The 12,234-nt window shown below is 40.0% G+C and overlaps 1 protein-coding gene across 1 annotated transcript; it reads right to left on the reverse strand.

Moving 5' to 3' along the window:
- Window positions 1-3,201: 3,201 nt before the first annotated feature.
- On the reverse strand, window positions 3,202-9,861 carry LOC311076720 (piggyBac transposable element-derived protein 4-like). The gene is made up of 3 exons (XM_084105116.1): window positions 9,276-9,861; window positions 4,160-5,609; window positions 3,202-3,872 (listed from the first exon to the last, which is right to left on the reverse strand). The coding sequence occupies exons 2-3, from the start codon at window positions 5,588-5,590 to the stop codon at window positions 3,354-3,356; spliced, it is 1,950 nt and encodes a 649-aa protein (XP_083961242.1). The 5' UTR covers window positions 5,591-5,609; window positions 9,276-9,861; the 3' UTR covers window positions 3,202-3,353.
- Between the last annotated feature and the right edge of the window lie 2,373 nt (window positions 9,862-12,234).

Here is a 12,234-nt window from a genome sequence, read left to right on the forward strand (position 1 = left end):
CTCCACAGTCGCACCGTTGATGGTCAGAGGGGCATGCTGAGTGTGTACTCTCCTGAAGTCAACAACAATCTCCTTCGTCTTCTCCACATTCAGAGAGAGATTGTTGGCACTGCACCACCCGGCCAGGCGGCTCACCTCGCTCCTGTAGTTGGTCTCATCTCTGTTGCTAATGAGACCCACCACAGTCGTGTCATCCGCAAACTTAATGAAAAGGTTAGAGCTGTGTGAAGGTGTGCAGTCGTGGGTCAGCAGAGTGAAGAGGAGGGGGCTCAGCACACATCCTTGGGGGGCCCCAGTGTTCAGTGTGATGGTGCTGGATGTGTTACTGCCAACCCGTACTGCTTGAGGTCTCCCGGTCAGGAAGTCCAACAGCCAGTTGCACAGTGAGGTGTTAAGCCCCAGCTGGAGCAGTTTGTGAGTGAGCTGTTGAGGGATGATTGTGTTGAATGCTGAACTGAAGTCTATGAACAGCATCCTGACGTATGTGTCTTTTTTGTCCAGATGTGTGAGGGCTGGGTGAAGGGCAGTGGCGATTTAGAGTCTATGCATCAGAACTATGCAAGTCCAGAGAGGTGGAGCTGGACGTCATTTGACTCTGCAGTGAGCACCACTTGCTTAAAGGAATAGTTCACTTTAAAATGAAAATTCTGTCATCATATACTCACCCTCATGTTGTTTTAAACCTGTATGACTTTCTCTCTTCTGCTGAACAGAAAGGAAGATATTTAGAAGAATGTCAGCATTGACTTCCATAGTATATTTTTTCCCTACTATGGAAGTCAATGGGACCCAGAAACTGCCTGGTTACTGACATTCTTCTAAATATCTTCCTTTCTGTTCAGCAGAAGAAAGAAATTCATACAGGTTTAAAACAACATGAGGGTGAGTATATGATGACAGAATTTTCATTTTAAAGTGAACTATTCCTTTAAGGCTATGGTGTCAATATAATGCCACATAGTTTTGCAAAAGAATAAAGTATTGCAAAAGAAAATAAAGTTTTGCAAAACAAAAATAAAGTATTGAGCAAAAAAAAAAAGAAAAAAAGTTTTGCTCACAAAATTAAAGAATTGCAAAGGGGGAAAAAGTATTGAGAGAAAAATAACGTTACAAGTTATGCAAACAAAAATAAAGAAATGCAAAATAAAATAAAGAACTGCAAAAATAAAGATATAATTAATTGCAAAAATCAATGACAGCTGTAATCCTATTTTATCTCTGCAACATGTTTGCCATACTCACGCCCACTAAAGTGCCTTGAAACTCACAGCATTATTCAATGTGTTGACGTAATTTCCACTGAAACAGGAAGACAGGGCGGGACATGTCTCACAGCTCCTCCCCTTTTAAAAAATAGCCAATAACGTTTAGTTTATATCACAGCCGCAGTTTCCTCCTAATGTCTAACAGGCGGTCAGGGTTTCATATTATTTTGAAGGTACCCCCGGGAGCCGCCATTGGCTAACAAGCCTTCACCTGCTGTTAGCATCCAATTGACTCCCATTCATTTTCGCGTCACTTTGACAGCGAATAACTTTACATCTGAGGCGTTTAAAGACTCCATTTGTCCATTGTTTATTTCTAAAGAAACACGACAATGTATAAAAGGCTCCATTACCTTGTATCTTACGTTATGGCCCCGTAGAAGCAGTTTTTGTAAAAGTAGGCTAACGATTGCGTCATAACCACGCGACTCTCTGGAAATTACCGTAGAGACAGGAAGAGAAGCTCGCAATCAATCGGGGGGACGTGGAGGCATAAAGTCCGATAAAGTAAATGAGAAGCCCATAGAGAGTCATGACGTTGCTCCTGCTCCTAGCTCATGGACAGCTCCTACTCACACTCTCCGTCTCTGCGAGATTCGGAAGGGAATGGTTCCGATTTCGCTTGGCACGGCTACTAGAAAACTTACAACTGTCAGGCAGGCTGCTCACGTCACATCCACGTCGTCAAGCTCAGTTTGAGTCTGCGCAGTACGCTCGGCAATCAGGAAGTGACTGCTTCTAATGTGCTTCAACTTCTCTCCGTTGAAACCTATGGGGTCGCTGTGTCCAGTTTATATACTGTCTATGATGTCTAACTGTTTCTCCTCCTATTCTCCTCCATATCGGTCCGATACGTTGTAATGATATTAGCTCAAAGGGGAAATATTAATAATAATCCATAATTACCAATTATGGGGGGGGGGGGGGTCACAGAGAGCGCGGTCACTGTGGCCTGTCTCTAATAAAGCCTGAGAACGGCTCCACCTCTCTAGGTTTTGCTGGACCAATGAAAAGGGTGGACTTTCTGGCAGGAATTTCCTCTGTGACAAGGATTTATGAGCCTTTGTACTAAGCGTGCTCATTTGCAATGGCACACTGGGTTGGTTTCTGAAGGTGAAACTAAGATAGATTCTTAATACTAATATGTTGTACAGCTATCGGCATATCATGTACACAATCATTTCGCTCTTCAAATTACCAATTTATAGAAACCAAACATGGTATGCGTGGGGTTACATTGGCTGTGGGTCCCATAATAGATATATAGTATCAAAGAGATAATAGTATTACAAGACACAACGCAAGACAATCCTTTACCAAAGTAAATCATTCACAAAATGTTCTGGAATGCATGTTAATTTCATGTTAATCAGTTCATCAATAAATGAATGCAGGAGAGCCTGTTCTAATGTGTTCTGTGGGTTTTGTAGCAGGCCCTATTCACATTTCTACAGGTACTTATCTGATCGTTGTCAGGGTAACTGAGACCGTCTTGTCCTGTTTGGAGGATGGGATGCAGATCCCAGAGAAGTTTGAAAGTTTTTATGGTACATGTACCAAATAAGTGTGTCTGATTTGGTCTCATTCATTACATCACTTAACTAGTTAATTTCTTTTTAAAGTTCTATGGTATTTAGACTTAACTTACCTCTTAAATTACACTATTCATTTTCAAATAAAATGAAATAATTGTTTTGATCTGCAGTTGATGCATGTTGCCTGTTCTCTGGGACCAAATGTTCTCACAAACTCCATTTCTAGACAGTTTGAAGTTTTGAATTTGGAAATATACTTATGATATACTAACCCTAACTACTACTCTTGAGTTTATCATGTTTATATTCACTTGTTTTGAAGTGTCAGTTTTTGCAGTGATGCCACAAATAGTTGCAAAATAGTGATACAATGAATGAAAAGACGTACAGCACTATTTTGTCATATCATTTATTTACTCTAATGAAGTAAACTAATAAAAATCTCGAGAAAAAGGGGTTAATAATCAGAAGATTAGCAAAAACATTACTAAAGAGAATAAGCAAGATAAGAATTTGAGTAAAAAACCAACACATAAGCAGTGACTAATCCTGTTTAAACCTTCTTTCTCTTGTTGCATGGGTAGCAGTAAGTAGTTATAACAGCGTGTGACTTGCAAATGTACATGTTACACTTATCGCACGTCATGTTGGTTTTTTTGCCCAACTTTGATTCACAGACCTGACATCTTTTCCTCTTAGTGGGGGTTGAGACTGGCGAGGGGCCGGTTTTTTTTACTTCAACAGAGCAGGCGCGTGCTTCCATCACTTTGTGGTACAGAGCCTTTCCGGGGGAGGCTTCATTTACTTGAAAGAATGCTTGTGCTTCCTTTATCATATTCTGAGAGGCTGGCGTGCGGGGAATGCCTTGCCGTCTTATCATGAAGGGAGTCACCAGAGCTTCACCTAGCTCTTCCAGAAAGAGTCGCCTTTTGAAGCACTTCTGTTTGTTCCACGTAGGATCTATTTCGGTCCAGAGCACAAATGAATTGTAGGCGGAGACATCCAACATGTTAAAGAAGATAACCATTGGCCAACGCATTGTCTTTCTTTGGCAGGTGTATGTGGCAACTAGCTGGAAGTTAAAAGACAAGCAAAAAAAAAAAAAAAGCTTTAGTCATCAGCTGACAATTCAGGTCACTTCATACATGCCATTTGCCCTAAAAGTCGTGGAAAAAGATGGAAGTAGTAACAGATCTTTTCAACTCTATTGTGTACATCCAGGTGTAACAGAATTTTGACAGAGAAAACATATGCACAGATGAATTGTTCACAATAAGATCTATAATATGCATTTAGAAAATAGATAGGGTTGATTTTAATTTCATGCCAATAACGTATAAATAATGCAAAGTAAAATACCTTGTCAAGGGTGTCAACTCCACCTTTGGTCTTGTTGTAGTCTAGGATTATTTCCGGCTTCTTGTGGTCTTTGCTGCTTATTGTGGCATCTCTATGTAATGTGCTCATCAAAAGCACATTTTTGTTTTTTCTGGGACAGTAGGACACAAGAGCGTGTGTCTCGGTGAAGGCGAACATGGACGAGAGTCGGGCTCTGTGTTTTACTGACAGGAGCGCAGGAGGGAGCTCAGGCTTGTTTGATCTGACTGTTCCGATCATGGTCATTTTTCTTTGGAGCAGCTCCTCGCCGAGGGCATATGAGGTGAAAAAGTTGTCACATGTGATGGTGTGTCCCTGGAGACCGGATGTCATGTCCAAGACCACACGCATTCCCTGGTTCTTTTCTGGCTTCCTGTCGGCAGCTTTGCCTGTGTAGATCTGCATGTTCCATGCGTAGCTCGAGCTGGCATCGCAAGCCGCCCAGATTTTAATTCCATACTTGCTCGGTTTACTCGGCATGTATTGTTTGAAAGGACAGCGACCTCTGAAAGGGACCAAGCACTCGTCCACAGTGACGCTTGGGCCTGGATTGTACAAGAGCGGCAGACGTTGGACCCATTTTTCCCAGATGTCCCTTATTGGTGCCAGCTTGTCATCTTTCTTTCGGCCAGACCATGCATCCTTTCTATAAAAGCAGAAGATCCTTGACATGATGGAAAAGGTTTGCAAAGGCATGGTAGCACGAAAAATTGCCCTCCCCGACACACCGCCCCATAAGCTACCCAAAGCCTCATGGTGGGATCGATACACGCCTGCCAGAATCAACAGACCGAAATAGGCCTGTAAGTCCGTCCAGTCCAGGCTTTTCCAGGCTTTACCAAAAACACGTTTCCCCTCTAAATTGGACATTTCAATCAAAATCTTTTTAATGTTATTTGGGAAAAACAATTCAAATGTTGATATTATGTCATTGGCAATGGAACATGCAAACCTGGTTGGTCCAGGGGTCATTTTGATGATACGATGAGTTGGTATTCTCCCTTGTTTCTCTGAAGGAGTTGTTGAAGTCCACAATATGTTCCCGTTTTTGGACTGGTAAGCAGCATCCGCCTCAGGAGGATCCAATTCTTCTTCCTCTTCCTCTTCCTCTTCTCCATCAGTAGAGTGATAGTCTGGGTCTAATTCTGTATTGTCCTCTGTTTCAGAAGCTTGATCGAAGAGCTCCTCCTCTGGCTCAGCTTCTCCTTCCAGGTATAGCTCTTCCATCCATTCATCACTTGAATGTGGGGTCGCGTCTCTTTCCTCTTCTATGCATCCATCACTTGTATGTGGGGTTGCATATCTTTCATCTTCTATGCTTCCATCACTTGTATGTGGGGTCGCGTCTCTTTCCTCTTCTCTGGATTCAGATAAACGAATCAGGGACTCCACAACATTAAACCGTCTCTTCATTATTCAGCTACAGAATGAACTGCAAGCAAGGTCCAAGGGAAGACATATTTATAATTCATTTTTTTAACTACTAATTTTTTAATACTTGTTAGGATCAAATGTGCTCTAATACTAAAGCAGTGAAACATGTTGAAAAACACTTTGGAAGAACAATTTGGTGTCTTTACAATTAAAATTAAAAGATGACACTTTTCTTCAAAGCTAGTGTTGTGCAAAGGTGTGTTTAGGGTTTAGGCATAATAAGAATAAGAGATGTGTTATTTGCCGGCTCTGAAAACAATTGAAGCCTTTGAAATGTCATCACTGAAGTAGTCAAATAACCTTGACTACAACATTTTTTGTTGATTCCAATAAAATGGATGGTTTTAAAATACTACTGCTTTTACATAAAAGAATGATTAATGAACAAGTAATTATTATCAACAATTAAATTTTAACAAAATCTGTATTTTTTCTGTCAATATAGATTTAATGACAGACATTCTGTAATATGGTTAAAATCATCTTCTATACAGATGTCACTGTTAGATTGCAAGGAGTGTTCATGCATAATTAATTAAAAAACTGGATAAAGTTTGTCAAGAAATTTTTTGAAGTTGGCTTGAAAAAGCCTAGTCAGAAAGTAGTTTTCAAAAGCACGATGTTTAAAGGTTTAAGGCCATGCAGTCGATCAGAAGATGTTGCAAGAAGGGGGGATGGGGGCTTAAAAGCAGATCAAAGGCATAGTCTGTCTGTCTGCTTAGATTTGAACTGTTCACTGTTGGAGTTTGAACAATCTTAACTCATTCCAAATTAATCAATAGAATCAGAGTTAAAAGAAGCAGGTCAGTGGAACGAAAAAGAGCGCAAGGTCTAGAGATGCGTTTTTTAAAAGTTAAACTTATTTTAACTTGAGCGCCACGTTTTTAGAAAGCCATGACATGAGCAAGACGCTGCAAAAGATGCGAGCACAATGGTCATACACTTCCTTCTAGTGCATGTTTACATAGAAAAAACAATGGAAAAGTAGGGCAGTGGAATGGAAAAACCAAGTGGCAACATTCCTGGCTCTCTCTTGAAACCAACACGGAAGTGACTTAAACTCCAATTCATCAACTGGCCGCTAGAGACGGGCTGCAAAAGAGAGTCAATCCCATTGACCCCCCATGTTAAAATTCCCAACTTTACAGCAGAAAAAAATGTGTTTACAACCTGGTGCAAAAAGTGGTTTGGTCTATATAGCAAATTTTGCCCTTCATGACAACTGTGAGGGGGGTGAACTTATCCATTTAAATTATATTAGGCCTTAAATTTATGCATAATTAAGGGCGTGGCCACTTGAGTGACAGGTGGATTGCTGCTGCTGTCACTACTAGCCGTTTGTCTGACGTCTGTTAGCCGCCACGTCACCTCAGCTAATCACGCCTTTTTGCCCATTTTCATTTATCTGGGAGTGGCGCGATGCCAAGATGGCGATGGCCAGCTCCGCCCACTTTGGGTTTCAAAAATGCTCTTCAGAAACCTACAGATGACATCACGGACACTACGTCCATATTTTTTTACAGTCTATGGGAAAAAACATTCTGTGTGAACGGCCCCTAACAAACACAACAAACGCTGCATCCGAAATGGCGTACTAAGTAGGTACTACATTTGAATTTGAAATTACTTTGCGACCGTTAAAAAAAAGTACACTCTATAGTATGAATATGGGTAGTATGAATGAAATTTGTACGTACTACATCCGCCATGTTGTACACATCCACCATGTTGTTACGGTCATGTGATCTACCCGCATCAGTTGTGTTGCTTCACTTGCATTTATAAATCCCCTCCCGTGGCCTCATGGGATAGTAAAGTGTCCATCAAATACGCACTTCAGAATCTCTGCGGAAGTAGTAGTTCATCCGGGTACTTTTCAACTGTTTTTCCAACACAATGTATCGGATATTCTACTCTTTTGGTGTATTGTTTTTCCCATACTATAGTTGGGAACTAGTATTCAATTGAACACTATTGAAACGTCACCATTGTTCTAAGCCAATAAGTGACAAGCTGTGTCGTCAACGAGTCGATTCCCTTCGAATGACGCAATGACACAGAACGTTACGCTGCTTAAAGGGTAACTCAACCCTAAACCAACTTTTTTTAGTTAATGATCTGTAAGAATGGGGCTTTATTAGTGCTGTTCATTGATTTGAGTAACTTTTTTGACATTTGGGTATAAAGTGTTTTAATTCTACAATATATTTATATATGGTGTAAAAACGTCTGAGTGCTGCCCTCTTAAGGTTGAACGGTGGCTACTGCAGTTGAATTTTCCTATTGGATGTTTGCAGTACTGCTTGACGTAAGCAGGTTCCAGCTCACCACACCCTTTGTACAAGCTACCACGCATAGTATTGCATCAGTTAGGATGGCTTCAAGTTAGCATCGATTTATCTGTATTTAGTACAGTGGTCAGGAGGGTACGTAGGTGTAGTGTTGCTGGTTGCATAGCTTTCCATCAGACTTGGAAATGAGGCGCCAGTGGTTGCATGCACTTGGCCTGGAAGATCGTGAGTTCCCGCCTAGAGCTCAAGTGTGCAACCTGCATTTTATGCGGGATTGCTTCTCCAACACAATAGAGGTGGAAATGGGCTTCTTCTCCACACAGCTCGCGCTGAAAAGCGACGGAGTGCCAAACGCTGCTCCTTCTGCATGGACTCCACCACCGCAGTGGCGTCTTGATGTGATCATATATATTTGAATCACAATTTATGGTTAGGCTAAAGTTAATCCTCTGGGGTCGACAAAATATCCGGCGCGGATTTTGTCACGTAGCTGCAAACTATGAATATGCCTACAGAGAGCGCGTGATATTGACATCAACTCGATAAAACTCATCAGATGCATGTACTTTATGTCGTCTTGAGACCCTGTGAGTCACTCTCCATTTTAGAGTCTGACAGCAGCTGTCAATTAATCCATCATGGTGGGTCTCAGGTGCACACCCCCTCCCCCAAACCCCCCTCTGCTCAGCCCCGCCTTCGGTTCATCCCCTCTATCTCTGCTGGGAGCCAGCATTTTTCAAACATTGCCAGGGGTGGAGTCAGGCTTTAGTTACCCTTTAAAATAGCTTATTTCTCTGGATTTAAACATTGTTGGAGACATTTGGGATAATGTAAAATACATAAATCAACAAAATATATAACGTTGTTTTAGTGGTTTTAGGATTTTAATCAAATAATTAATTTAAAATGTTGTGCCTTTAACTGATTAACTCATTGTTCTCTGAATAAACTTTGCTATTTGTTGCATTTTTGTGAGTGCATGTTTTTATTGCTGTGTGTGGCTACATGATACGTTTATTATTGCTTTGGCAACATTCTAAAGCCATGACAGTAAAGTTAATCTGAATTAAAAAGTTGATGTTGAAAATATGAAAAAAGCTCTGTGCTATAGCGTCGCCCATTCATTTCTTTGCCCGTGTAGATGTGGGTGAAATATAAACAAAATGGCAGCAGCTGGAATGTGAAAAGATCAATCCATTCACATTATATCTTTGCACCTAATATCAAATGTATTCTTCTTTGTGTGTGTAAAATAATGTCAAATACTGTCAATACGATGAAACGCATCACATTTGAAAAGTCGCCTAGTAAACAATAAACATAGTTGAGGCTTTTATGGCTTTAATTCAAATCAAGCTTTGTGTGCGTCTTACCTTATCTACACGAGATGTTTTGGATTGCACACAAATCCTTTATGGAATCCTGTTATTCCCGTGTATTTCAGAAACAGAATCTGCGTGAGGAACAGATGCATAAGATTAGCACCAGCGGCTAATATAACATTAAGGCGGAAAAGAGCTGATTACTGTAATATCTGCAATAATACTGCTTCCTTGGGTTCAGGGGTGCAGAAATTGTCGATATGACCATATTATTATTGGCAAAGTAAACGGAGCAGTAGAGCACTTCATGCCCAGTGCACGCGCCCTCTGGTGATGCACATGTACAGTCATGCAGATGTTGCACACAACCGACATGCAAATACTACTTGATAATGTTTTAATTATTGTTGAGGAATATATCTGCATGCGTTGCGGAGTCCATAGGTTCGGTTGCAGGTTCAGAATACAGTAGGTGTGTCCTAAAACTGAGGTTATAACGTGGCGATCAGGGTTGCCAGGTTTTCGTAACACAACCAGGCCAATTTCTATTAAAAGAGCAACCCACGGCAACAGTGTACAATGTAAAGGAAGCCCACTTGGCAACACTGGTGGTGGCGATAACACCACTTTTTTTTTCTTTTTTTTACAGTCTATGCATCAGACCTATGCAAGTCCAGAGAGGTGGAGCTGGACGTCATTTGACTCTGCAGTGAGCACCACTTGCTTAAGGCTATGGTGTCAATATAATGCCACATAGTTTTGCAAAAGAATAAAGTATTGCAAAAGAAAATAAAGTTTTGCAAAACAAAAATAAAGTATTGAGCAAAAAAAAAAAAAAAATGTTTTGCTCACAAAAATAAAGAATTGCAAAGGGGGGAAAAGTATTGAGAGAAAAATACAAGTTATGCAAACAAAAATAAAGAATTGCAAAATAAAATAAAGAACTGCAAAAATAAAGATATAATTAATTGCAAAAATCAATGACAGCTGTAATCCTATTTTATCTCTGCAACATGTTTGCCATACTCACGCCCACTAAAGTGCCTTGAAACTTACAGCATTATTCAATGTGTTGACGTAATTTCCACTGAAACAGGAAGACAGGGCGGGACATGTCTCACAGCTCCTCCCCTTTTAAAAAATAGCCAATAACGTTTAGTTTATATCACAGCTTGGCTTGAGCCGGCTCAATAAAGCCGCAGTTTCCTCCTAATGTCTAACTGTTTCTCCTCCTATTCTCCTCCATATCGGTCCGATACGTTATTTTATCTTATTGTATCTTATTGTATCTATTGCATGCTATCGTATCTCTGGACTAGAGCAGACTGTGCGAGGTGCAGCGGTTTCGCGCGACACTAACGTGAAACCAGACTTCATTCGCCTCAAAGGAAAGCATTTACACTGTCTGAATCATTATATAAAATAGTAATAGTGTGAACAAATTACCGATTTCAGCCGCAGCTTCAGCGTCAATTTATAATGTAGGGGGCGGAGCTTTAGATTCTAGAGAGCATTTGATTGGACAGATAATCTGATGAGAAACTGAAGTGTAGAGTGATGTCATCAAAATATTTGATCCATATATTGGCGGAAGTGAGACACTGTATGTTTTGAACTCTTATGTAGTCTAAATGTGAATTTTGTCATTGTTTTGGAGCACACTAGCTAATAACAGTAATACTATTCATAATAGAAGTAAAAAAACTTAAGTTTTGATTTTGTAGGATTGAAAATAATCCAAGATAATTCTTTACTGTTTCTCTTCCTACCACATGACCATTTGGAGTTCCTAAAGGCACAGAGGTTTCTGACTGTGATCTAGGCCTGTTGGCCAACATGTTTACTTTGGGGGTCAATGAATTGTCACACCTTTAGTACAGTGGGGGAAGTGTAATTATCTGATTGGTCAGTTTGAATGTCTCACGTTTGGGTTTTAGTCACATGGTCTAGGAAAGGATAAAAGAAGATTGAAACTGTTGCTCTGTCTCTTTTAATTGTTCTGTCTCTCTTCTTCTCTGGGTCCCTTTCTTGGGGCTCTCTTCTTATTCTTCCCTTTGCCTCCTCTTTTCTCTCTCTCTCTCTCTCTCTCTCTCTCTCTATTTTAAGTGTAACCATAACCATATTTTGTCATTAAACCTTTTCAATTACAACTAATGTGCTAACTAGTTTTGAAATGGTATTGACTTTGAAGTGCTTCATATTGCAATACAATATAGTCACTCTCTATAGCAACGCTCTCCCATTATATTGTAATTGTGCTTATTTCCGTCGTTGGTATAAGTGGCAGTGGGTGGAATAGACAAGAAATGTGCAGTTTTCTACCATCTTGCTAATAACGTTTCTTTAGTCATTCGGTTGTCTTGCAGCTTGAACCACTGCAGGAAATCCACCCTTACAATTTCATGGGGACTTTAAGTTCAACTGGTTACTAAACATTGGTTGAAATGCATCTGGTATCAATTTACTAGCTATTAAATTATTATTTTTCGTTTTTGCACTCTTTAATGGTCACTGTGTGCTCTCTTGTGTTAGAATAGCAAAAAGGCGACATTTATGTCATTTAAAACTTTATTGGAAATGCAGGAAATTAAGTGAAAAATTAAAAACGGGACAAGGCAAAAATGGTTAAATTTTATGTTCATGTTTTTTGTTTAAACATTTTTGTCAATATTCATATTAGACCACTAGTTGCCGCCACAGACCACTGACACGTTTTGGCCGCATTCATTCAATAAAAAAATAGGCTACTGTTTCCTCCCCTTAAATTATTTCTGAAATTATATCACACAATTCGGGCTCAAAGCTATTCATTTTCATCGTTGTAGGTCAGCTAATTGTTCTGTTTCCCCCCAGCAAGACATTTCAAGTGTTTTAAAATCAAAATTATTCTGCAACAAAAATCCTCATGCATCGTTTCATAATTCCATTTTCCACACTTTATCTGATGCGGCTCATTTTAATAACTCTATATCCTGTTAATTTACATTATACGGATGTCGTGTCAAAAGTC

The sequence above is a fragment of the Abramis brama genome (assembly GCF_963993115.1).
Source record: "Abramis brama genome assembly, chromosome: 25".
Classification (NCBI taxonomy): Eukaryota; Metazoa; Chordata; class Actinopteri; order Cypriniformes; family Leuciscidae; genus Abramis; species Abramis brama.

Bases quoted from the DNA above. Each gene is read 5' to 3' on its own strand.
- LOC311076720 (XM_084105116.1), bottom strand. From the start codon at position 5,590: ATGAAGAGACGGTTTAATGTTGTGGAGTCCCTGATTCGTTTATCTGAA. The intron at 3,873-4,159 runs GTATTTTACTTT...TTTAACTTCCAG, and splicing joins GAGTTGACACCCTTGACAAG to CTAGTTGCCACATACACCTG.